Source organism: Cibotium barometz, chromosome 47, assembly GCF_041138505.1.
Source record: "Cibotium barometz isolate CiBa-2024 chromosome 47, ASM4113850v1, whole genome shotgun sequence".
Classification (NCBI taxonomy): domain Eukaryota; kingdom Viridiplantae; phylum Streptophyta; class Polypodiopsida; order Cyatheales; family Cibotiaceae; genus Cibotium; species Cibotium barometz.
The window spans coordinates 16,578,221-16,604,279 of record NC_141092.1 but is presented as its reverse complement, the minus strand read 5'-3'; the positions used below and the strand labels follow the sequence as shown (position 1 = coordinate 16,604,279).

The 26,059-nt window shown below is 44.6% G+C and overlaps 1 protein-coding gene across 1 annotated transcript in view; it reads left to right on the top strand.

Annotated features, from left to right (window-relative positions):
- The first annotated feature begins 8,019 nt into the window (after positions 1-8,019).
- Positions 8,020-26,059, top strand: part of LOC147611420 (Flavin containing amine oxidoreductase family) — a 67,140-nt gene continuing 49,100 nt past the window's right edge. The window contains exon 1 of the mRNA XM_086784517.1: positions 8,020-8,798. Coding sequence (XP_086640643.1) covers positions 8,289-8,798 — 510 coding nt within the window. The 5' untranslated portion in view covers positions 8,020-8,288. The remainder of the gene's footprint in view (positions 8,799-26,059) is intronic.

The following is a 26,059-nucleotide window of genomic DNA, read 5'->3' as shown; positions in this document are numbered from 1 at the left end:
CAATGGTGGCCTACCATGCATGCGGATGGTGGCCTACCATGCATGCGGATGCTGAAAAATTTGTTCGTAACTGTGCTTCATGTCAAATTCAACAGCCAATTCATAATGTCATATTATTCCAAATTTCAACTACACCAAGTTGGAGTAAGTATATTGTGGACTATCTTCACCATGGTCATACTGATCAAAAAATTCCTAAATATCGAAAGCATGCTATTGAAGTTGAAGCGGCAAACTATATGCTGATAGAGGGCCAACTCTACAAGAGGGGCAAGGATGGCAACTTACGCATGTGTGTATGTGAAGCTGACTACTTGAAAATCTTGACTCATGCACATGGACACTTTTCGGGCAATACCATAGCTAAGTTGATTAGGTGGTCTGGGCTTTGGTGGCCAACCTTACAAATGGATGCCAAAGAATATGTAAAATGTTGTGACGATTTTCAAAGAACCAAACCTCCCATCACAAAGGATAATATGCCATTGCGGCCTATGTTAAGCACACGTGCTTTTGCAAAATGGGGTATTGATTTTGTCGGTCCCATTAAACCTCCAGCTTGTCACACGCATGCCGAATATATTATAGTCGCAACTGACTATTTGACCAAATGGGTAAAGGCAAAGACTCCAGTTAAAAATGATGCCAGAACCACAGCCAAGTTCTTGTATGAGTACGTGTTTACACGCTATGGCTTACCTATTGAAATCGTTAGTGATCAAGGTGTGCACTTTGTGAATGAGGTCAGAGTTTTTGCTTCAAGAATTTATGGTAATTCACAAGCGTTCTGCACCCTATCATCCCCAGACCAATGGACAAGCTAAGAGTACTAACAAGATTCTTTGCACAGCACTCACAAAGATTGTTGAGGGACATAGGACTGATTGGGAGCAAAAGTTGCACTCAGTTCTTTGGGCATATAGGACAGCCTATAAAACATCTGTGGGCACAACCCCATTTGAGCTTGCTTTTGGGCTAGATGCAATTCTTCCCATTGAATTTCTTATACCTACTCTACGAGTTGCTAAACAATTGGACTGGACTGGTCATGAGCTTTCACAATGCATTGATGAATTAGAAAAGCTTGATGAGACCCGCTTATTGGCGGTAATGGGGATGTATGCCGAGAAGAGGAGACAAAAGCAATGGTATGATAGAAATGTAACAACTGGCCGATTCAAAAAAGGGGACCTTGTGCTCTTGTACACACTTAAGAAGCATAAGAGAAAGCTCAAGAAACGTGGCCTAGGACTGTTTGTGATTAATGAGCTTACTCCAAGTGGTGCAGTGCGTTTAGAGACACTAGAAGGTAAGCAAATGCCTAACTTCATTAATGGAAGTCGTCTCAAGAAATCCATGCTTCAACAAATACATGTTGCACACACACAGAAAGAAGCACATGACCTACTTAAACGTCAGGCTCAAGAAGAGGCTAAAGCTAGAGTTGCAAAAGCCAAGGAGCGTCGCAAGGCTTCTATGTTGGCCTTATAGTTGGCTACTGATGAACAATATGTCGATCCTTTCAATATTCAAGTGTGTCTTCATCTTTATGAGACTACCTACTTTGTCTCTGCCTTAATTGACTCTGGTGTAGATTATAATGTTCTCTCGTTTAACACATGGATAGCCTTGGGACAACCAACACTTGTGAACATTCCTATTGACTTACGAAGCTTCTCAGGTGAAGATAACCCTATAGAGGGAAAGTCCATTTAGGATCACCAGATGTCCATTTAGGATCACCAGATGTCAGTTCCCTTTTATGTGGCAAGTAAGTCCAAGGCAGTGGTAGAGGCTGTTCTTGGTCGATCATAGTTAAGTGCTACCAATCATTAGATTGGAAGAATAGACAATACAAATTGCAAATTGATTCTGATTTGCATCTTGGGATCTGCTACTCCACGAGCTTTATCATGTCAAAAGGGTGGTGTTTCTACCTTACACAACCCACTTTCAAAATCTGCTCTTGAAGCTCTAACACAAATGATGTGGATAATCGATGAGTCCTCAAGTGAAAGCTGGCATGTTCCAACTACTCTAGTCACTGCTCAAAGAAGGCCAGGCAAGAAGGAATTATCAATTTGGCTACCCAAAGATGCATACAAACTTGTACCATCTTAGCCTAGTTGCCTCCTAAAAAGCACATCTTTTTCAAGCCTAAACCTCAGATTGTTACTCATTGGGTCCCAAAGCATGTTCTTAAAGCACAAGGCTATTATGAGGGTGCAACAGTACTTTAGCTTCCCAAATGCCATGGTTTACTAGAGGTAAAAGAGTGTATCAATAAGAGGGTGCAAAGGAAATCAACACAACCTCTTCAAGATAGGATAGGTGGTTGTGATAGCACCTACAAATCTCCTTGTGTTGACCTTCCCAAAACATGTATTCAATCACCAGTTGTCCCAATTTCTCCTTATTACACAATTCCACCATCAACTTGTGTACCTAAGACAAATCCAACTTTACATGAGTCTCCTTTGAGCATAGATTCTAGCACTTCAATGCCTAAATCCTCTTATCTTGCTCAAATTCCTCGACAATTGCTAACCTTCCCACCTCTTAAGAAGGACATACCCAAAACCAAAGGTAAGGCATTAACACTACAATTGAAGCTCTTTGGTAGATCAGTGTTTGAATAGTTTCACATTTAATATTTTTGATTGGGATTGTAATGATGGATATGAGTGCATAAAGTTTGAAGTTTCTAAATTTCACTGTTCTATGACCAGATACCTCCTGATGGATACTTGGCGAGATACATGTCCACCATGCATTGACCCTGATAGTACTCAACCTGAACATCGCGGGGGTTATAGTGCTCCTCCTTTTCAAACTCATTCTAGGTACTTTTATGCTCCCTTAGGTGAAAATTGCTGTGGGCATCACTTTGACCTCAACCCCAAAGTAGCATAGCCCCTTACTTGTATTTGAGGAATGCCTACTAGACCGAGCCATGTTCCCCCAATCACAACTGCTTTGGGCCACCAAGGTCTACCTCATTTTACTAAAAGATAAAGATAGCAGAGTAGTAGGTAGAACCCAAGGACATGGTGGGTGAAATTGCTGAGGAGCTCTCTCATGCCACTTTACCAAATACAAATGTTGTGGAGTATGTAGATAAGGTAGCTGGATTTGGTAGCTTGCTTTTTTACCTTTTCGAAAGGTTTAAATGTAGATTTGTTGCATGTTGCTTGTTGGTACATTAGCTGATGTGCTTTGGAAGCTGGGTCCACAGTCAGCTACTCAACATAATAAAAACTCAACTCTGCAGAGTTGGAATGAAGCTCTGTAGAATCAATTATAGATGGCCCAAGCTAAATAGACAAGTTCGCCTACAATTCGGTTAAGGTTTGCCTATCAGTAGCTCGAGGCCAAGCTAAAATGGTGGAGCAACAAAAGATATATAAATATAAAACATATTCATTTTACCAAAGAAACACTATTAGTGTTGAGATCCATGCTTCAAACACTAAATTTAAGTGTAGAGATCCATGCTGCAAACACTAAATTTAAATGAAGAGATCCATGCCGCAAACACACTAAATTTAAATGAAGAGATCCATGCTACAGTCATCACACTAAATGAAGAGATCCATGCTACAGGCATCACTAAATTTAAATCCATATAAATGAAGAGATCCATGCTACAGTCATCACTAAATTTAAATCCATATAAAATTCATATGAATAAAAGGAAAGAAGAACATGAAAAAAATTGGGATGGTCAGGAAATATAGAAAGTTGTTACAAGAGATGGGCAGATTCACTTTCTAACGCAGTTAGTTTTAGAGTGGGAAATAAACACATATTGCACATTCATTCAACATTGTGCTATACTTTTATTACCTCATAATTTAGAGTTTCCACCTAATTAGAATACCATAGAAATGATAGTTCACCTTTTTTAGAAAGGATGTGCAGCCTATTGTCAAACAACCTCATGTTCTGGCTACTAAGAAGGTTTATCATGATCACATTGAAAACCAACTTCTTCTATTCCCGAAACTGCTTAGCCAACTGGTGATCTGCGCACTCATACATAAGGGCTATTAATTATCTATCTATTAATTTATAAATTATTTAATTAATATGTTAATATTTTTGTGTTGGATATCCGCTAACATCTATTGAAAAGTGGTTTGGATGAGAGCTTCAAAGCTGTCGCTCTTGCAAAAACAACAAATTATCTCCCACTCAAACTAGCTATTCACAGAGAAAAGAAGCCCATTGACTATGCAAACCTTCCCAAGAAACTGAAAGAGTACCCCAACCCTAGGTTGAAGGAGTGGATGAAACAATCCCAAGAGCTTATGAGGAAGGTGCATGCTCAACTAGAGCCTATCCTTGAGCAAGTGGACCACTGACCCCACCTAAGCATATCCTAGACAGTATAACCAATCATAGAACTAGTAAGGAAACCTTAGATCCTTCCAAGGACCTTGGATCTTTAACCTTTCTCAAAAGGCCTAAAAAAGAGACATTTCCAAAGCCTCTTGCCTTGAAACCAATATAACCAAACCTCGCATACTAGTGTGTCAGCATGATCACCAAAGATTATTAATAGGCGTAGGGAAGCCCACCACTTGTAGGCACAAGCCTCATGGTTAAGCTTGCCAATGGAAACACAACAAAACCATTGGGCACCCTTTAAGATGTAAAATCCAAGACATTTGGGCTAAGCTTCCACCACTCATTTATAGTGATGGATTTATAGAGAAGAGGGTCACACACCATAATCATTGGAAGGCCTTACAAGCAAGATGTGAGGCTGGTTCACGACTAGGAAGGCCTTACACAAGAGAGACATGAGAGAAGCAAAGTGGGTTCACGATTGGGAAGCCAATCACATTTACATAAGGGTAACCAGTCCTTGAAGATACACTTGAAAATAGGGAAGACTTATCCCATAAGTCAAGGCATTCTCACCAATGAGACTAACACAACTGTTTAAATTGCTCCATTTGCGAATATCTTGCAACAAGCTATTGGATAGTAAGGATGAGAACCCATGCTATGAGCCTCCTCTAGAGCCTAACGATCACAAGGATTGGATTCATGTCTAATTAATGAATTAATCAATTTCAAAAAAAGAGGCATGAGCTTGGGCAATGATGGGGATGCATTGCCACGTAGCCACCTAGCTAGGGTCATGTGGCCATGTGAGCCAATGGGCTCACAGCTAGGGTTAGGCATAGCCCAACAGGCACCCAAGCCCACAGTTAGGGCTCATGGGTGAGCTACCCACATAGGTAAGGAGGTCTACACCATGTAGTCACAAGTACAGGTACAAGCGAGTAGATACAAACTAAAGCATAGGGCGGTAGACAATAGATAGCAATGAGCACGGTACACTTGTAGGCACAAATTGAGGCATGGGGTAGTGTAGACAGTGGCAAGCATGGTACACTTATAGGTGGCAGGTGGTGGATGGGAGTAGCTCAATGGTGCACTTTAACGACTTTGGCTAGCAACAAGGACCTTAACCAAGTAGTGATATAGCAGCTATTGCAACAAGGACCTTAACCAAGTAGTGATATAGCAGCTATTGCAACAAAAATGGGGCCATAGTGGCAAAAATGGGGCAAATGGTTCCATTAGCACTCAACATAGCAAATTTTTTTACCGATGTGCACAAACTAAGGCAAATTTCCTTTTCCATCGGTACACATTGCTACTCTTCTCTTTTTGTCCATTTATAGAGTCCTTGTTTATGCTTGAGTCATCCCATTTTTCAGTTGAGCATATTCTTAGTTGAGCAAATCACAAACACATGAGCATTGACCTTAAATTAAGGACATAACCCTTGCACAAGGAACACAAGGACATCATAGATGCCAATAGCCTCTCAACCAAACACATTTCTCATTTCTCAATTGAGCATAGCACTTCACAAACACGAGCATTGACCTAAAATTAAGGACATAACCCCTACATAAGGTACACAAGGACACGATAGATGTCAACAACCTCTCAACCAAACACACGTTTCAATGAAGAAGCTCATAGGTTCCCCTTAATCAATATGTCAACATGGTTGCTTGCTTGACTTTATGAAGAGTGCATATACCATACCCTCATTATCGATATCTATCCAAGTACATTTTATGGACAAGGAGACCATGGTGGGAAAAAGCCTAGTCCATGGTACAACCCACCATCGTTTGGATTCCCTTGAAGGGTGCACACACAACTACCATTCTTTTTAACAACCCAATTGCACCATTAACAAACCAACCCCTTCAAACACACCAACCTTCTCATGACTAGACCCTGTAATCTTCTCTCAACCAAAGTGAAACAATGTTGAAGAAAGTAGAAATACAAGTCAAAGAAAGTAGGGAGTTAGAGCTTTTATACGGAGGAGAACACACATGTGTTCTCATGAATGAATAAACCTTGTAATATTCTCTCAACCAAAGTGAAACAATGTTGAAGAAAGCAGAAATACAAGTCAAAGAAAGTAGGGAGTTAGAGCTTTTATATGGAGGAGAACACACATGAGTGTGCACTTTCAGTCCCCACTGCCCCATGTACGATACCTATAAATATCACTAAGGGCTTTACACTTCACGAGCACGTCTTGCACACATGGGTACTCATAATAGCTAGTACATGCACACTAAACCTTGTCTTCAATAGCCATTTAGGTACATCTCTGGATAAGGGGGCCATGGTGGGTGAAAGCATGGCCCATGGTATGATCCATTTGGATCAGGAACCTCCAAAGATCTTTAAAGAAAACAACTCCTTGTAGTGTCCATTGGATCATTTGCATCATTTGCGTCTTCTTTGACTATCTTCACCATCACAACAAAAACCTCATCACCTTGCGATCTCCAATGGACCATTTGCCTCTTTTTGACTATCTTCACCATCACAACAAAAACCTCACCCCACTAAGATGCCACAAGTAATAATGAAGCAACCCAACTAGAGGCAGTAGAGAAGAAGCTCAAGCAAGGAGAAACCTACACTCAATCCTATCTAAGCAAGCAAACCGTCAAGCTTTACATAGATCCACGAGGAAAGAAGCAAGTAAGAGAGTAGAGAAGAAGAGGGAAAGCACACAAGTATTATAATACAAGGGAATGAATGTGTATTGCTTAATGTTAAAGATGACTTATATATAACTTTCACACTAGGTCATACAAAACTAAAAAAAGGTCCATTGGCATTAGTACTACTAGTCTTAAGTAATAAATATACACATGAAGTTTGTGACTTCCCTATTTGGCATTATGCTCAGGCCGCTGCATAGATTCTAGCGCCGTCTTATGAGGAATGGGCTTTGTTACATGCAGGTAAGATGGCAAAGTGCCTTACAATAGGATGTGTGAGTGAAACCATGTTAACCAACGAAGTGGTTAACACATATGGAGAAACTAGACTCAGGAGATAGGGGTCTTTTGGTTGGCATGGCACTAGGTGGGGCCATGAGTGTTGTTGTAATGGATCGATTCGAGTGTGGTGTGCTAACTAAGATAGGATAATACATTTACTAGCGATCAGGTTATGGTGCACGAGCTTTCATTGAACGTGAACCAAAAGGTTGTAAAGGTATAGGTTCTTTGTTCGTCTAAAGTTCTCGCTCGCTAGACTGGACAGTGTACATATTTTAGAAGCATGTGATCATTAACTCTACGAGAGTCATTTCATCATGTGTGAGATGGTAGAGATAGCAAATTCAAACCAAAAAATAGGAACTAGAGAATGATCAACAGTGCATTCATGGAATAAATACGAGGGATTTGTTTGAAACGAATATTAAGTTAAAATATTCAACCATCGTAATGCCTTCGATCGTGAGACATTTGACAAAATTTATGTGACGAGCGCTAAACCCGCTTGCTCCAATATATCCTGTGTTAGGTAGGATAAAAAAGAGGGCTCAAAGGTGTGGACATAGTCTAAAGCGAAGGTGCCCTCAGGGAGGGCCGTAGTGTAAAGGTGTGGAAACAATGTAAAGGGGAGATGCCTGTAGGTAGGGCCATATAGGGTAGAATGCTTATCTATAACTGTTAGAATCTCGATGAACGATCAGATTTCTATCCACAAATGCATTTCACCTCGTAGAGTAGAGAGGAGGGCAAAGTAACAAGATCGAAATTTGAATGCCACAACGAGCTTTGAAAGCTTGGTGTGCATGATGAAGCCCGCTTTGCAAACAGATGAAGTCTTAGTAGTGATAGCTGCAGGCTGTCGAGTTCGCAGAATACTGTTACAGCCCATCTCGTCATCTGCCCCCTTCTTCATCTTACCCCACTGCCCACTTTGAAAGTCCATCTACCATGGACGTGGGCGCTACCCTCTTAGCCTCCTCGTCTTCTTCCCCTCTCTCTCTCCCAGCTTTCCAGGCTTCTCTTTCACCCTACTCCATCCTCAGCCCGCCGCACAACATCTCCGCGCTCAGGTTTCCTGCTTGGGGCGAGAGAAACCCTAACTTGGGCCGCAGAAACCCTAACCCTGCCCACAGAAACCCTTCTTCTGGCACAGATAAACACCACAAGGCTCACTGTGTCCAGGTTTTTGATAAACAAGCCGCCGCTCCTCCCCCCTCAACTGCAGAGAAGACCCAGAAAAAGGAGCTCTATGACTGTGTGATTGTTGGTGCTGGTATTTCTGGCTTGTGCACTGCACAAGCCCTCGCCACTAAGCACGCCTCTGATGTGAGCAATGTTCTCGTTACTGAAGCAAGAGATAGGGTCGGTGGCAACATCACTACTGTGCAAAGAGGTGACTATCTATGGGAGGAAGGGCCTAACAGTTTCCAGCCTAATGATCCAATGCTCACAATGGTGGTATGTGCCATGTCGTGGGTTTTCAGCTTATGTATGGCAATGCATGTGATTTTAGTGTGCCAATGCATGAGGATGAAATGAAGTATTGTATTTGATCTTATGTGAAGCTTAGCTATGGTATGCGATGTTTTGTATGGAAATGCATCAGGATGAATCTTGTTCTTCTGCGTGGCACTGTATGTGGATGAATGAAGTATTTTGTTGAACGATGATGAGCTACAGCAATAAACAATGCAAATCTTTTTGGTAATACCTCACATTTCACGCCTGTCAAAATAAGGTGGACCGGGGCTGCATGGGTGATTGAAAGAAGCAAAGCATTGCTTACTCCATTTTGGGACTCTGGACACCTGCAAAAAAATGTAGGCCTACAATGTAGTCTTGCAAACAAAATGTGGGTAGTTTAGATGGTTCAAAAGGCTCAAGACTTGGTTGGAATTGGGACAGGAATTGGTCATAATCCATTCAGATTATACATCTTGATTAGCTGCAAGGGTGTTGAGGTACTCTTTGAAATTGCCACATGGTCAATATTTTTCTACACATATGCTACATCTAGTCTTGGGTGTTTGACATGACTAAGGATGTAATGACAAGTCTATGCTAATCATACAAAGGTCACACACTTGTGGGTGCTAATGAGGTGAGTAAGGTTTCAAATTAATGGCTCACAAATTTGGAATTCAGTTTTGGTGTGCTCCAAATAGATGACGCATGAGAAACAGGGATCATTTCTTACAGAGAGTACAGAAAGTTGGGAATGAATTTCACTTGGAGGGGGATGATGCTACAGCTGGACTCCATGTTTTTCCTTTTGATGATAATGACAATGGGACCTACTTACACTTTTCGTCATTTGACAATATGGATTTCATCTTGGATCTGGATCAACTGGGATTAGCTGTCCTTCAATACTAATGCCAGATAGTTATGAGGAAGTGATCTATTTTAACACAATTAAATTAGGTGCCGAATTGTTCAGATAGCATGCAAGTTGCAACTGAACACTCATCCACTTCCACAGGGCCCTCCTTGGTATTTGCATTACTGATATGAGAATGAAAGGTACAAGGCAAAACTTGGCTGAAAAATCGAACCTCCTCTTTGTGTTCTCTGTGCATAGACAGAAGGGAATCTGAGCAACTTTTTGCTCCTACTGTCAACTTCAACATGTGTTTTTATGAAAATGCCCACCGATGGAATGGTAATCTGATTTTCTGCTCTTTGAGCCAAATCTGGATTCTGAAGGCCGCTCCTGAGGGCTGCATTTATGCTGGATTGGAGGATGATGGTGATTGGGGACCTATTTTTAGGAGAAGATTCCCACTCCTCTTACTTGTTGGCTAGCTAAAGGGCCCTAACATTATGGGATTTCACCCTTAAGGCCTCCTCTGCTTGCTCCATGCTGTTTTTTTCCTTAACACAGCTGCAACAGTTTTGCGCATTTTCAACTTGCGTCCGACAAAGGGTCTGGATTATCCAAGCTGTGATCTAGTTGTGTTCAAGTCTTCTATCTAAGATCGAGATTGATTGTGTTGATGTGAGTATCATGGCTCAAAGGTCTTTTCCAAGCAAAGATGGTGCACGCTATAAATAGGTTTTGAGTGTCTTGCGAGACATTGTTGGTTTGGATGAGAGATGTGTTAAGTCAAAATTTGACCTTATATTTTGTGTGAATTGGTTAGACCAGATGGTTACTAGGGGGTTAGGAGGCTGTAGTAGAGATCTATCTCATCTCTAGATAAAGAAGGAAGGCTGACATAGAGATGCCTTGCATTTTCGCTGAATGTACAAAGACTACCGACTGTCTTTCTTCTGAGTCTCAGATTGGTAGCAAGGTGGTGATGTATGCAAAGGGTGCAAACAAGGTTGACGACTGTTTGATGGTGGAACATGACTGGGGGTAACCTATGAAGATCCTGCTATAATTATACCTGCATGAGAAGTTGTCAAACCTTTCTTTACTGTGAGCAATGCTAGTCGTTGCCTGGATAAACCTCTATTGAGGTCGATGCTGGTGCTGTCTTGGGATGATGTCTTTGGGTGGTTACCAATGTGGTGAAGTCTTATCGAAATAATATGTAATCCTAGATGTTGCTACCAGCTGACAGTGCCACAAATTGGAGTTCTGTCAGCTGTTGCCTCAGAATATGAGTAACTGGTGCAATTGCTAGCTGCTTTTGCTGTGCTGGCATGGGATTTACCTGTAATCATAGTTACCACGGAACGTCGTTCCGCCTTCTTGGAACGCCGGAACGCCGTTCCGGGCGAAGCGACGTTCTGGGATTTTTTTTTTTAAAGTTTTGCTTGCAAAAATGTATGTTCATGTCTTGGGGGAGCAAATATTATGAAGCATATGGCTATCCGTATACAAAAAGTTACATTTTTTTGTGCCATATGCTGATATGTCATATGACGTGGCGTTCCGCTCCCGTTCCCGATCCGCTCCCGTTCCCGTTCCCGCTCCCGTTCTAGCATCCGACGTTCCCGGAACGTTCCCGTTCCGCGGTAACTATGCCTGTAATACACACAAGTTCTAAGGTTGTTAGCCTCAGTTTGGTTATTTGGTTATTTGGTCATAGGGGCTATCCACATGCACTTCACAGGGTTCAGGGTTCACATTTTAGGGGTCATTAACTTATTTGCATGGATCATTGGAGTTTTTTCTAAGAGGAACCTTGTGGAACACCCAAATCGAGTGTGCATAGTGATGGTGGCTAAATCGATCACTATTTAGTGTGCATAGTGATGGTGGCTAAATGATAATGCCGTATGCCACACATCAGGTCCAACGGTCAAATGCATGTGCCATGCTAGGCTACTAGTTAGGGTTAGGGTTTAGTAGAAGAATCTGTTAGCAGTCATCTCCTGTCTGTACACTATGTCAGGGCCTTTGTTGTGGGTTTGTGAAACCGATCCCGTCCAATGGGAATCGACTCCGTTGGACACCCACACACGTAATAGCACAACTTAAATATCACAATTTGAATGGACAACTTAATAACAACTGAAAATTGAAATGAAATGAAATGTTGATCAATGGACACCAGCATTGGGGCCGGAACGGGCCGACCTCCCCCTCAAACTATTGGGAGTATTTAAAAGATACAATGCTCCATGGGTTCAAAGAACCAGATGATGCCCATGTACAATTGAGATGAATACAGTTACCAAACAAGTGACTTGAAGTAGACGCTAGAAGGAGAGCAACCCACTTGGGTAGTCAAGTCTCTACGGTCTGTGCCTTCACTGGAATCCGCGGAGAGCGCCCCACTGGTGTTCTAAGACCACGCACAAACAAGCGCTCCCGTACTAACGCCTGGCTCTACCGATCTTGGCACCCATGGACCGTGGTTCTCCAGAAGCTTGGACTACCCGGCACCGAACGGGTGTTAGGGCTAGAGAGTATCCCTTATCAGATTTACTTCAAAATCCTTTACTTTAATCTCAATCCACTTACTTGTAGCTCGCTAGTGGAAGACAAATACCCGAGGCGTCTAAGTGCAGCCGCCTAGAGATCTGAGCGTAGCCGCCTGTTGAATGGAGAGGAGGCTGGGCGCAGCCACCTGTGGAGGTCTGGGGGCGTAGCCGCCTGTAGAGGGAAACGCAGCCGCCTGAGGAGGGCAGAAGAAGCCTGGCCGTAGCCGCTTGCAGAGTGGGCAGCCGCTTGTGTAGAGAGAGAGCAACCGCCTGTGGAGAGGAGCGCAACCACCTGTACAGCCGCCTGTGGTGGAGGAGGGAAATGTAGCCCCACGCAGCCTGCTGTGGAGGGGAGCGCAGTCGCCTGCTGTGGAGGGGAGGAGCGCAGACGCTTGCTGTGGAGAGCGCAGCAACCTGAGGGCAAGCGGAGAAGAGATGATCGCCTGCCAGTCGTCCCCAAGCTGGTGAGGTGGTCGCTCCTTTGTAGGTGTTGGAGAGAGAACACGTCCAAGAGATGGCCGGCCCCCCTAGCTTGCATGGAGGCGGCCAGTTCCAAGGTGGGGGGTGGGTAGGTGGCCATACACCCACCCCACACATAAAGGGTTCCCTTTACCCTTCATGATTAAAACGTGGGTGCCCACTCTTTAATGAATGTGAACTTGCCACCTTATAAAAACAAAGGTTAAAAAGAATGCTATAAAGTAAACAAGTGCAATACACTTACCACCTGCTCACACGCAACAAAACTCGTCAGAAGACAGAGCAAACTTCACGACTCACTGGCAGGCGTCCCCGCTCAGTAAGTGGCACGTCAAACAGGCAAACACAAAAATGCAAGTCATGTGAACACAGTTCCAAACATGCAAAACATGAATGCATGTGCAAACAGTATCATGGACATATCTCCCGTTCAGTACTAAACATTTGTCGAGCACAATGATGGCACGACAGAAAACATAAATCCCGGTCTTCCTATGGAGTGACAATCCCATAGATAAGACACAGATCCAGGCACGAGCCTCCCTATGGAGTGACAGTCCCATAGGCAAGACACGGCACAAATACTGGCTCTTCCATGGCGTGACAATTCCATGGATAGAACACAGTCCACGTCATACACAGGTGGCACCAGTCTGGCTCCCGTCCATGTTATGCAAAAACACTGGCCTCTTCACATGAGACACCGGCCTAGCCTCAAGTGAACGAGACACAAATCTGGAGATGGACCAAATGGTCGGCCAATTGGTGACAGTGTGCTCGCCCGTATTTGGTCTCTTTCCATTTTTCCTCACTCAAGGAATTTTTTCCTATTTTTCTAGAGCTGTGTGGGTTGTCGGTTGCCCCTAGATGCCTGGCCGACTGTGTTTGTGCTCCTCAACTGATCAAGTGATGCATGACTGTATTTTTGTGCTAGCCGATTGCCTTTTTGCTGGTAGACTGTACATATGTTGGTCGTGGGCTGCTATTGGTTGACTGTGGGTTGGTCGACCAGCAGCCAGGGGCCATATAAAATGGCTCCTTGCCCCCACACTCTTCCATGTATTATTCCGGGATTTTATTGGTGTATATAGCAGAGTTACACTAGCTTCTCTCTCTCTTTCATCTGCGGCTCTCTATAGTAGTTGTCTTCATTTATGCTGTGCATTTTGACATGGTATCAGAGCCCCAGGTGGCTTGAAGCTTGGAGACAGTGGGATGTCGAGGGTTTGCTGATTGAGGTGCTGATTGGAGATTGTTTGGGCTGTACGGGACTTGGAGATCGGGTAGAAGGCGGCCATCATCGTTGGATAGCCACCTTGCATTCTATTTGCAGCCACTTCTTCTTTTTTCCCACCGACCCTCCCTTCACAAGACCTTGTAAACCCTTGAGATGGTAGATTTGCTTGAGATGGTTAAGAAGCACGTGAAGGTCCTGACACTCCCCACGTTCTTGGTGGACTGACAGTTGGATGGGAACAACTACGGCATATGGAAGGTAATGATGGAATTTGTTTTGGAGTCCTATGACTTGGTTGATTTCATTGTTGTTGGGGTTCCACGACCGGAGTTGGAAGTGTTAGACATCATCCCCTACTTGCTGGCTTCCTATTTGGTGTCCTATTTTAGCCTCTAGGGCTGACCATGTTAGTCAGAGGGGCTGGTCACCCCTCACTCATATTTTACCCTTATTTATTCCCCATTTTATGGTCGTGGGATTTTCCCCAGTCGTGGAGGTATTTATCACTAGTCGGCTGCCTTCATGTAGAGGTATATATAGCCGGCATGCCTCCCTCATATTTTACTGCTTGCACTGCTTGCCTAGTTGCAGTCCCTCACTTACGAGGTTCTCTCCTCTTGCTCGGGACATGTATTCCTTTTGATGATGATTTGCGTTTTCAGCAAGGGCAGCAGCACATAGGTTGCTGCGTTTTTCTTCAGGTGGCTGTCTACAGCAGTTTTCAACAGTTCTCGACATTCCTACCCCCCCCCCCTAGTGCTGGTCGCCTGTTTTGTACAGGCCAGCAGGAGCATGTTTGCTGTTTTTTTCTTCTACAGGTTTCTGATGCTGATTTGCTGATCTGAGGCTTGGGTGTACCTATCTCTTCAGCGTTTCCATATTCAGCCCCTTATACCTCTGCGTTTTCAGATTTGCAGCCATGGTTGCTGCGTTTTTTCTGAACCGATCTTGCTGGTAGCTCTACCTTCAATTGGGCTTCATCTGTTGGACCCGAAGGTACCTTCTCTTCAGCGTTTTTCCTCAATAGGAGGTGTGGACACTGGTTGGCCTGAATTTTCAAGTTTGTAGCCCTTGTTTGGTTGCGTTTTCTTCTCCAGTGGACACAGATCACTTGCAGAGGGGGTTTCTTGATTGGATTGTGGCTTTGGAGGCAGTTTGGTACTTGAGGAGGATTCTGAATTTCAGATTTCAATCAGCGTTTTGCTGATTTTGGAGCATCCATACCTATGTTTTGTTCTTGGCTTACACAGTTTCCCGGTTTCTCCATGTTCCTTGCCTTCTGTTGGCGGTGGAGTGGTGTTTTTTGCTGGATAGTAACTCAGAGGGGGCCTATCTCTAGCTACTTCACTTGAGGATCAGTTTCGGAAGCTGTGTTGTATCTGTGGAGACATTCTTCTTTGACAGGAGTTTACAGTTATTTGGAGGAGAGTAGTGATCTTTTCAGAGATCATGAGCAGAGTTTATTTTGTCCGAGCTTGTGTTCTTTGCAGTATTTGCAGAACAAGGAGGGTGTTTTGTCCTTTTGCGGTGTGATCCTTTCACATGGATCTTTTATCTGGTGCTGATTCTTGGGATCTGGTTCTACTTCTGGAACAGTCTTCTGCTATCCGTCGTGCTTTTGAGGACTTTGTTGCCACTGCAGTTTATATTTCTGCTTCCCTTCCTCATTGTGAGGAGTCTATCTCTGCCTCTCTTTGTGATGCTTCTGAGGATGCCCCTCTCCCTGCCAGTTTTGATGGCTTGTTGTTTTGGAGGATGGTTTTTTGGACCCGGTGGGATGCTTTGGATTTGTGGTTGCTAACCGTGCCTGGGGCACCGTGGTGCTTCCAGAGTTTTTTGGATTTGGATCAGAATCAGGTTAGGCTTGTACCAGTTCGACGATATCATTTTTCAGAGGAGGATGTGGAGTCCTTTCATCTTGCGATGCCCACCTCAGTGGTGTGTACTTATGTACAGCATTGGGCAACTTATGTTATGGAGTTTGAGCAGATGGACCCCATATTTTCTACAGAGTCTTTAAATCTTGCGATGCCGACCTTTTCAGAGGATGCTTTTATATAGCATTTGGCTACTCTTAGTACAGAGTTGGAGCAGATTGACTCTTTCTTTTGAGGGTTCCAGTGAGGAGCACCTTGCTTCTCCCAGGATTGGTTATATACAGGATCTGATCTTGGTTGGTTATGAGGTTTTTCATACCTTCTCTAGGCTGGATACAGACATACACTTGCTGGCTTCCTATTTGGTGTCCTATTTTAGCCTCTAGGGCTGACCATGTTAGTCACAGGGGATGGTCACCCTCACTCATATTTTACCCATATTTATTCCCCATTTTATGGTCGTGGGATTTTCCCTAGTCGTGGAGGTATTTATCACTAGTCGGTTGCCTTCATGTAGAGGTATATATAGTCGGCATGCCTCCCTCATATTTTACTGCTTGCACTACTTGCCTAGTTGAAGTCTCTCACTTACGAGGTTCTCCCCTCTTGCTCAGGACATGTATTCCTTTTGATGATGATATTGAGAGCAGGTTCTCACCTGTGTTTCCTCTCCATCTCTCTCTCTCTCTCTCTCTCTCCCCCTCTTGTGTTTCCACTTTCCCTTCTTCCGCTCCACATTCTATTAGGAAGATGGGGAGTTATCCTCTATTCAGAAGGAACTGGAGGCACATGCGTAGTTATGGGATCGTGTTAACGCTCGAGTCCGTTCTTTCATCTTCCTCAATTGCACACCACAGGTGATCAATCACATAAAGCATATGACGTTGGCTAGAGGGATTTGGTAGCATTTGGCTTCTCTTTAGAACAGGGTAACACCTATAAAGAGAATCTCCTCGGAAGTTCAGATGCAGGTGATGAATCTTGCAAAGTCGTCTACGATGCGGGAGCACATCAACAAGCTGCAGGCTCTTCAGCAAGAAGTTCTCCAGGCAGGGAAAGAGATATCGACAGAGGATATGGCCATAACGTTGTTGTCACATTTACCCTCTCAGTACTCAGCCTTTTACTCCTCTTTGATCACCAGTGGGTGGCAGGCTGAGCACCATCACATGGGAGAAGCTTGTGTCCATGGTCTTGGACCAAGAAGAGCGATTCACGAACCCTCCACAAGGCGGAGGTTCTGAGGCCTCGATTGGCCAACGGTTGAAAGGCCGTAACAACAAGGGTAAAGGGAAGTCTTCATCAAAGAAGTCTTCTCGAAGCCCGATTCAGACTGAGAGAAACTGAAGGCCGAGAGGACCTGTAATGATTGTGGCAAGAAAGGCCATCATTGGAGAAAGTGTCCCAAGCGGACTGGGAAGAGTGTTGATTCTTCAACTTCAGCTGCAAAGACTCCAGTCTTTGTGCACTTGAAGATGTTGGACATCGATGCTTCATCTTCTTCGAGCGAGGAGGCAGTTGGCTTCACCGCCAAGGATACTTGGGAATGGATTCTTGATAGTGGTGCTTCCAGGCACATGATTCTTTCCCGTGACTTCTTTTAGGATCTAAAACGGCAGTCAGGTCGCATTTTCATTGGCGATAATTCCACCATACCGATTCACAGTGAGGGCCGGATGGAGATCATTCCCGATGGCAGAGAGAGGAAGCATTCCTTGTGTTCCTTACGTCTTCGCACTTGGTTTTCATCCGTTGTCAGTGCATAAGGTGTGTAAGACTGGCTTCCAGGTGGAGTTTGAGGAGCATTCTGTTGCTCTACAAGACCGCGAGACTGGCCAGGTTGTTCGGGAAGGCGGCGTGGAGAATGATATATACAAACTCTCTGCACTCTCCTCTTTGACAGGTTCTCAGATTGGTGATTTGTGGCACTTTGGGTTTGGCCACTTAAATGTGGATGCATTGCGGCGAGCTTTTCGAGACCAAATGGTGGTTGGCTTGCTAGATGTTGGCAGCAGGCAAGGATGCTGTAGTTCTTTCATTAGTGGTAAGTAGCACAAGGAATCTTTTCCAAAGCAGGCTTCTAGGTGATGGGGAGAAACAGTTAGGGTTTCACTTGTGTGGGAGACATACACAGAGAAGCACAAGGGAGAGAGAGAGAGAGAGAGAGAGTTGTGGGGATAAGTCAACTCATAAGGCATGAGTGTGTGACTCCCCTATCACACATGTATATTGCACTAGTACACATAGTGCACTTAGTACATTAAAAGTACTAAGTGTACTATGTACTATAACTTATGGGCTTGTACACACTATAAGGGTGGGCATAACGCCTTTACTCCAACAACCTCCCACTTAAAGGCAAAGTGCCCTAAAGTAAAGGAAAAGAAAAAATCAGCATGTACATGATAATATACAAGGCCATATCAAGGCTGAAACTGGCCTCATCCAATGCCCATCAAGTGTCTGCAATGAGCAAACCGCTCCGGAGGCAAACTCTTTGTCAACAGATCAGCCGGGTTGTGATCCGTGTGAATTTTAACAAGCTGAATTTGCTTGTTCTCTATCACCTCTTTGATGAAGTGATACTTCACATCCACATGCTTCGTCTTTGCATGAAAGACAGGATTCTTTGCCAACTGGATGGCACTCTGACTGTCACAATGCAACAATGGTATATCCCCTGTATAACCCAAATCAACCACTAACCGAGATAGCCATAATGCCTCCTTGCAAGCCTCTGTGGCTGCAATATACTCGGCCTCTGTAGTAGATAAGGCTGTGCACTTCTGCATCCTGGATATCCATGACACAGCACCTCCTGTGAATGTAAACACATAACCGGTAGTAGACTTCCGGTTATCTGGATGACCGGCATAATCCGAATCCGTGTAACCATGCACTAATGCATCCTGTTTGCCAAAGCAAATGCACAAATCCTGTGTGTCCTTCAGGTATCTCATGACACCTTTCACTGCTTCCCAATGCTTCTTGCCAGGGTTGGCCATGTATCTAGAAACCACTCCCACTGCAAATGCAATGTCCGGCCTAGTAGCAACCATGGCATACATGAGACTGCCACAAGCTGAAGCATACGGAATCTTGGCCATATCAGCCCTGTCTCTATCTGACTGTGGGCTGTCCATAGCACTGAGTTTCACATATGGAGGCAAAGGAGTACTAGCCTTCTTCCCCCCGTCCATATTGAACCTCTGCAAAACTTTGCCAATATATTCCTTCTGAGACAAATACAACACATGCTGATTTCTGTCCCGAAGTATCCGCATACCCAAGATGTGATTTGCATCACCCAGATCCTTCATATCAAAGGTCTCATGCAGCCTCTTCTTCAAGGCATCCATCTCTTTACGAGATTTCCCGGCAATCAACATATCATCAACATACAAGATGAGGATCAATAGACTGCCATCCAAAGCTTTCTTGGTGTACAAGCAGTGATCTATGTCACTTCTCCTGAATTTCTGTGATTTCATGAATGTATCAAATTTATGATACCATTCTCTTGGTGCCTGTTTGAGCCCATAAAGACTCTTTTTCAGCTTGCATACAAGCTTCTCCTTTCCATTTACTGCATAACCTTCTGGCTGCTGCATATATATCTCCTCATGGAGATCACCGTGAAGAAAAGCAGTCTTCACATCCATCTGAATCAAGTCCAGATCATCATGCGCAACCAAAGCTAACACAGCTCTAAGTGTGGTCATTTTGACCACTGGAGAGAAGATCTCTTCAAAGTCCACACCATATTCCTGCTTGAAGCCCTTAGCCACTAACCTGGCTTTGTATCTTGGCTTTGCATCAGGTGCAACTTTGAGCCTGTATACCCACTTGCAAGGCAAAACCTTCTTGCCTGCAGGCAAATGCACCAACTTCCAAGTTCCATTTTTATGCAGAGAATCCATCTCTGACTTCATGGCACGCTCCCAAAGAGCTTTGTCTGCCCTCTGTAAAGCCTCCTTATAACATGAGGGCTCCCCACAGTCAGTAAGCATCAAGTAGTCAACCTCTGGAACAAACCTGTCAGGGGCTCTGGAGGGTCTAGTGGACCTCCGTACCCAATGACCATCATTTGCAGGTTGCTGTCCAGCCTGCATATCACCCATTGGTGGCTCCTGTTCCATGCCATAAGGCTGAAAAATCATGCCCGGTATCTCCTCCAACTGTGGTATATCCATAGGGATATCTTCTGCCATCTCTGGCTGTCCATTTGGACCATTTTCAGCACCATTTAAGGGCTGGTTTTCCTGCTGTAATGGCTGATTTACAGCCCTTTGTTGTTGTCCATGATGTCCATCATCATCAAAGACGACTCTGCCAGGCTCCTGTTGCCTTGCAGGCTCCTTATACATGCATGTTTCATAAAAAATGACATCATTGCTACGTATGATCTTTCTATTCATGGGATCCCAAAGTCTATACCCCATTTCACCTCTATCACCATATCCTAGGAATATGCATTTATGAGACTTAGGATCAAGTTTGGTGCGCATTTCCCTGCGTATGTGCACGTACGCAACGCAACCAAACACTCTCAAGTGCTTGTATGACGGAGGCTTCCCTGTCCATACTTCTTCTGGCACTTTCCCACCAAGCCTCGTGTTAGGTGACCTATTTATAAGGTGAACGGCTGTCATAACAGCTTCAGCCCAAAAACCATGAGGTAATGCAGCATGTGACAACATAGAACGGACCTTCTCCTGTATGGTCCTGTTCATCCTCTCTGCTGTTCCGTTTTGTGGAGGATCATAAGGAGTAGAGAGCTCCCTCTTGATGCCTTTAGCATCACAAAAGTCCTGAAACTGTTTGGACATATACTCTCCACCATTGTCGGAACGCAAAGCTTTCAGTGTTTTACCAGTTTGATTCTCAACAAGAGCAACAAACTTCTCAAACACTGAGAATGTATCACTCTTCAAACGAAGAGGATAAACCCACACCTTGCGTGTGGCATCATCAATGAAAGACACAAAATATTTTGCCCCTCCCAAAGAAAGCTGAGGCATCTCACATACATCTGTATGCACAAGCTCTAATTGAGCATCTTTCTGTCCAAGAGCTTTCTTGTGGGGGCACTGTAGTTGCCTACCATATATACAATGCTCACAAAATTGAAAACTTGAAAACTTTAGAGAAGGCAAGTAACCCAAACGAGACAATTGCTCCATTCCCTTGACACTCACGTGTCCCAACCGGCTATGCCACATAGAAATTTCCGGCAGCTCGGTTGCATTTACATTAGCATGGTGACAAACACCTGCATGCATGAAATAAAGAGTGTCCACCTTAGAGCCTCTGGCAACAACCAGTGAGCCCTTACTAATTTTCCACTTTCCACTACCAAATGTGGTAACAAAATCAGCATCATCAAGCTGTCCAGTAGAAAGCAGATTCTTCTTGATCTCAGGCACATGCCTGACATCATGGAGCATAAGCTGTGAGCCATCTGAAAATACAAGCCTCACATCACCTCTGCCAAGAATCTTGCATGCATGGTTATCACCCAAATAAACCACTCCTTCATTGCCAGCAGTGTACCTGACAAACAAGTCTCTGCAACCTGTGACATGAAAGGAGGCACCTGAATCAATGATCCATGAGTGCATACCATGACCACCTGTAAGAAGTGAATGGGCATCAAGTGAAGACGTAAAGAGGACCTCATCCTCACTGCCACCTGCATGTGACACATTGATTTCTTCAATTTTGACTCCACTTTTGCCCTTCGGCTTTACATCTTTGGCTTCATCCTTGTCTTTGTCTTTGCCTTTTCCCTTTTCTTTTTGATCATTTTTCCATTTGTAGCATTGCTTTTTAATGTGTCCCTTCTTGCCACAATAATGGCATTCCAAATCCTTTTTGGAGCGAGACTTGCTCCTTCCCCTTTCTTGGCTTTTCCCCCTTTGCTGGGATCTCCCACGTGCATTCATTGCATTGGACTTTCCAACAGAGTTGTTCTTCCTGTTCATCTCTTCTTGAAGAAGAGCACCCTCAACATCTGCATATGACAGCATAGCATGCGAATTGCTAGTGGCTGTCCTAAATGTGTCCCAACTCTCTGGCAAAGTGCATAACAGAAAAGTGGCTTTGAACTCATCGTCCATTGCCAACTTTTGATTGATGACCTGGCTGACAATACCATTAAACTCATTGAGATGGGCTGTCATAGATGCCCCTTCCTTCATCTGAAGACCTATGAGTTTCTTCAACCAATACACTTTGCTTGAGGCACTTTGTTGGGCATACAAGTCCTGCAATCTCTGCCACATTCCCCAAGCTGTCTTCTCTTCACGAATGCTGAAAAGTAATGAGTCTGACACAGACAACATGATAGTAGATCTTGCCAGCTCATCCATATCTTCCCACTCTTTAGCAGTAAGAGAAGCGGGCATTACACCCCTTTCTTTGATAGGCTTGTGCTGCTTTTTCTGGAGCAACACATTGTAGCACTGGGTTTGCCAAATATCATAATTATGCGAGCCTTCAAGCTTCTTGATGTGAAGCAATGAAGAGCTCTCACCTGTGGTTGCCATAGCAATATGCAACCTTTAATGCCTGACTCCCTGCAAATGTGCAAACACTGCACCAAAAGCACACAAAGTGCTCACAGTTTTTCTCCCAAAGTTTATCTCCCACTGCGGAAGCAAGAATGCAACTTTTCTCCCACTTTATGTGATGAAAACACCAAAATCTGGTTGCTGCAGATTTTGGACAGCACCTTAAATGTGCTCTTTTGCCCTTCCAAAGTACTGTACAGCAGTACCAAGTGCTCACCAATGATGTACCAAACCTGTCCCGGCAAGTACAGCAGCTGAAATTGAACCTTTTGGTCACTCAAAACAGTGTACAGCCATGCCAAAACATGCACAAAGCTGTGCCAAATCTGTACCAGCAGGTACAATAGCAATAAATGCTCTCCTGGCTGTCTAAATGAGTGAAAATCAGACTTTTACAGTCTCGTACACTGCATACAACAGTCCCGAACAGAAATTGGGCAAAAGCCCCTTGACTGCAAGCTGATTTTTGAGGATTCAAGGCATAAATGTCTTGCCTGCTGCTTTGCCAAGCTCAACAAGCATACAAACTTGAAAAGTCCCTTGATTTGAGATCAATTTCTGATCATACATGGTACATTGACGCACATGAAGGCATCCAGAGTGTTCACGATGCTTCCCCCTGGCCACATACACATCAAATACATGAAAGCCCCTTGATTTACAGGCACATTGAGTGCTTGTAAGGCATCAGCACATTATCCACAGCATCAAATGCGATTGCCTGCATGCAAATCAACCAAATCGGTACAAAAGCCCCTTGATTTGCACTGCAATTTGCTGCAATTTTGCCCAAATGTGCGATTTTTTACATCATACAGCATGTATGAGTGCTTAATTGCACAATTACATCAAAAGCCCCAAATTTTGACATCCAATTTCCTGCAAATTGATCCTGATTGTGACCAATGTCACCCAATTTTGCCAATTTTGCTCAAAAATTGAGCAATTGGGCACCTGTACCTGCTCAATTGATTACTGTACTTGCTCAATTGCAAATCCCAAAAAAAAATTGAAGCAGAATACCTTGTAATTTTTTGATTTACTCTGATTTGCAGGCGGGTTGATGAATTTGGTGCTGCTGCAGAAAGATTGATGCTATTGGAGGGCTCTTCAGGCGTGCTGCAGAATTCGTGTGCTGCTTTGTTGAGAGAGACCAACTGCTGGGCAGGGTGGCTGCACCTGGCTGACTCCCACGACCAGCCCTCCACGCTCAACACCTGGCGGCTGTAGGCACGTTGCTTTGCAGGCGCTGGCTGCGCCTAGTGCTGCTGCTGCTGCTGTGGGCGCTGTTGCTCTGGCTGTGCTGGCTGCATGGCAGCCCAGTTGTGGCAGTGAAGCAGGTGCGCTGCCCGTGAATGTGCTGTTGACGGGCGCCCCCTTCGCTAATGGCCAGGCGCTGTTCACGATGTCACGGTTGCGTGATGATTGAAGCCGACTGCAATAGCCAGCGTCTTCGCCCAACGCTCACGCCTGCGTGTACCAGCCGACGACTAACGCCCAGTTGCCTTCGCTTACGTTTCGCCTGATTGTTTTACGCCGTCAAACGCTTGTAGCCGTCTTCGCCTGATAGCTCTACGCTATCTTCTCCACCTTCGCCTGGGAGAACTGAGGACAACTATGGTACCCGCAATGGTACCTCTGGCTTGGGCTATGGCACATCTGCTGTTGCTCTCTCAACCCACCTGCCTGCGACTGGTCACACAGTCGACCAGTAACCAGCACTGCACAAAGGCGACCAGAGACAAATTCTGATGCAGCACGCAGATCCGTACAGCAGCACACGCCTGTTCTCTGCAGCGACAAAACCCTAGAAAAAATAACCAGCTCTGATACCAATTGATGGGGAGAAACAGTTAGGGTTTCACTTGTGTGGGAGACATACACAGAGAAGCACAAGGGAGAGAGAGAGAGAGAGAGAGTTGTGGGGATAAGTCAACTCATAACACATGTATATTGCACTAGTACACATAGTGCACTTAGTACATTAAAAGTACTAAGTGTACTATGTACTATAACTTATGGGCTTGTACACACTATAAGGGTGGGCATAACGCCTTTACCCCAACACTAGGTGGGCTTCAAAACCTTTGGAGTTGGTACACACTGACTTGTGTGGGCCTATGCAGACAACATCGTTGGGAGGTTCTTTGTACTTTATGCTGCTTGTTGATGATTGTAGTAGATTCACATGGGTTTATTTTCTTTCACAGAAGGACCAAGCTTTTGCTTGGTTCAAGGAGTGGCATGTGATGGTGGAGAAAGAGTCTGGCTTGTAGATAAAGACTCTTAGGGCTGACAAAGGAGGAGAGTTTTCTTCCAATGCATTTGTGCGGTTTTGTGCGGAACATGGCATCAAGCGGGAGCTGGCCAATATAGGTTCGCCTTCTGAGAATGGAGTAGTTGAGCAAAAGAACAAGACTGTGGTGGAGATGGCGAGGACGATGCTAGAGCATCATGATCTTCCATATCCTCAACCGTTCTCCGACGACTTCAGCACCGAACATGACTCCCTTTGAGGCGTATTTTGGCAAGAAACCAGATGTCTCCCATTTTCGTGTGTTTGGGAGTGATGCATATGTTGACATCCCAAAGAGGCAGAGGAGGAAGCTCGACTCAAAGTCCCAAAAGCTTGTCTTTGTGGGATATAACTCTCTTTCCAAGGGTGACAGTGTAACAGGCCTTCAAAAAAACTTGACAGGCAGTGGAACAAACACTCGCACACAAAAACACTTCATCACCCATGAGAACTTGGAAAAGGAAAACAAGCAGGGGAGCTAGAATGCTCCTGCAAATAGTACAAGTACACTGATTGGCCCCAAAACGCAGTGGCGTCCCTTGCGGTATTTCTTTACTTGATCAGATATGAGTACAAAGTACAACTTGTCGAATCCTTTACCAATAGGATCCCTTGTAGCTTTTCACCCAGGACTTTCCAAATAAGATCTCTCGCTATTACAGCAAAGCCTTCCATAGAGAAGGCACATTTGTACAACACCTCCCTGCTTGAAAAGGTCTTCTCCATCTCTATCATGGATCCCACAACCCTTTCCCAAATAGCAGTAGGGTTGTACCAAACCACATGTCCTTCCTATAGTCACAGCTTGCATGTAACCTCGAGGAAACTATAACCTGTTCACATGAATCCAGAGCCTCCCATCTGACACTCGTCTGGCTGCCCAACTATCTGCAGAGAAATTCCTGCTTGACGCCTGCCTGGCTGTAGCCCATTGCTGGTTGCCCATAGATGTAGTTACTTGGTCGCTTTTTACTTGGTAGTAGCCCATGCTCAACCACCTAATCACCTACCTGGCTGCCCATGTGCAGCTGCGTCCTGCTGTAGGCTATGTGCATCTGCACCTGTCAGCGCCCAACATTAGCACCTGGCGGTGTCGGCGGCAACGGTACCCGGCGTCGGCGGCAGTCTACGGCGGCGGCACTTGTACTCGACGGCAGCAGTACTGTACCCGACGGCGGATCCTATACCCGGTGGCAGCAGCAGTACTCAGCGGTGGCGTCGGCACCTGGCTGCGGTGGCAGTACATGGGCCTACATCTGTGTTTTCTATTTGCTTCACTTTCTTTCATGGTATCAGAGCAAAACGCTGACCTGTAAGCAGAAGAGAGCTGCGTTTTCTGTTTTGGAGCAAAGGCTTCGACAGTTTGCTGCGTTTTCTGC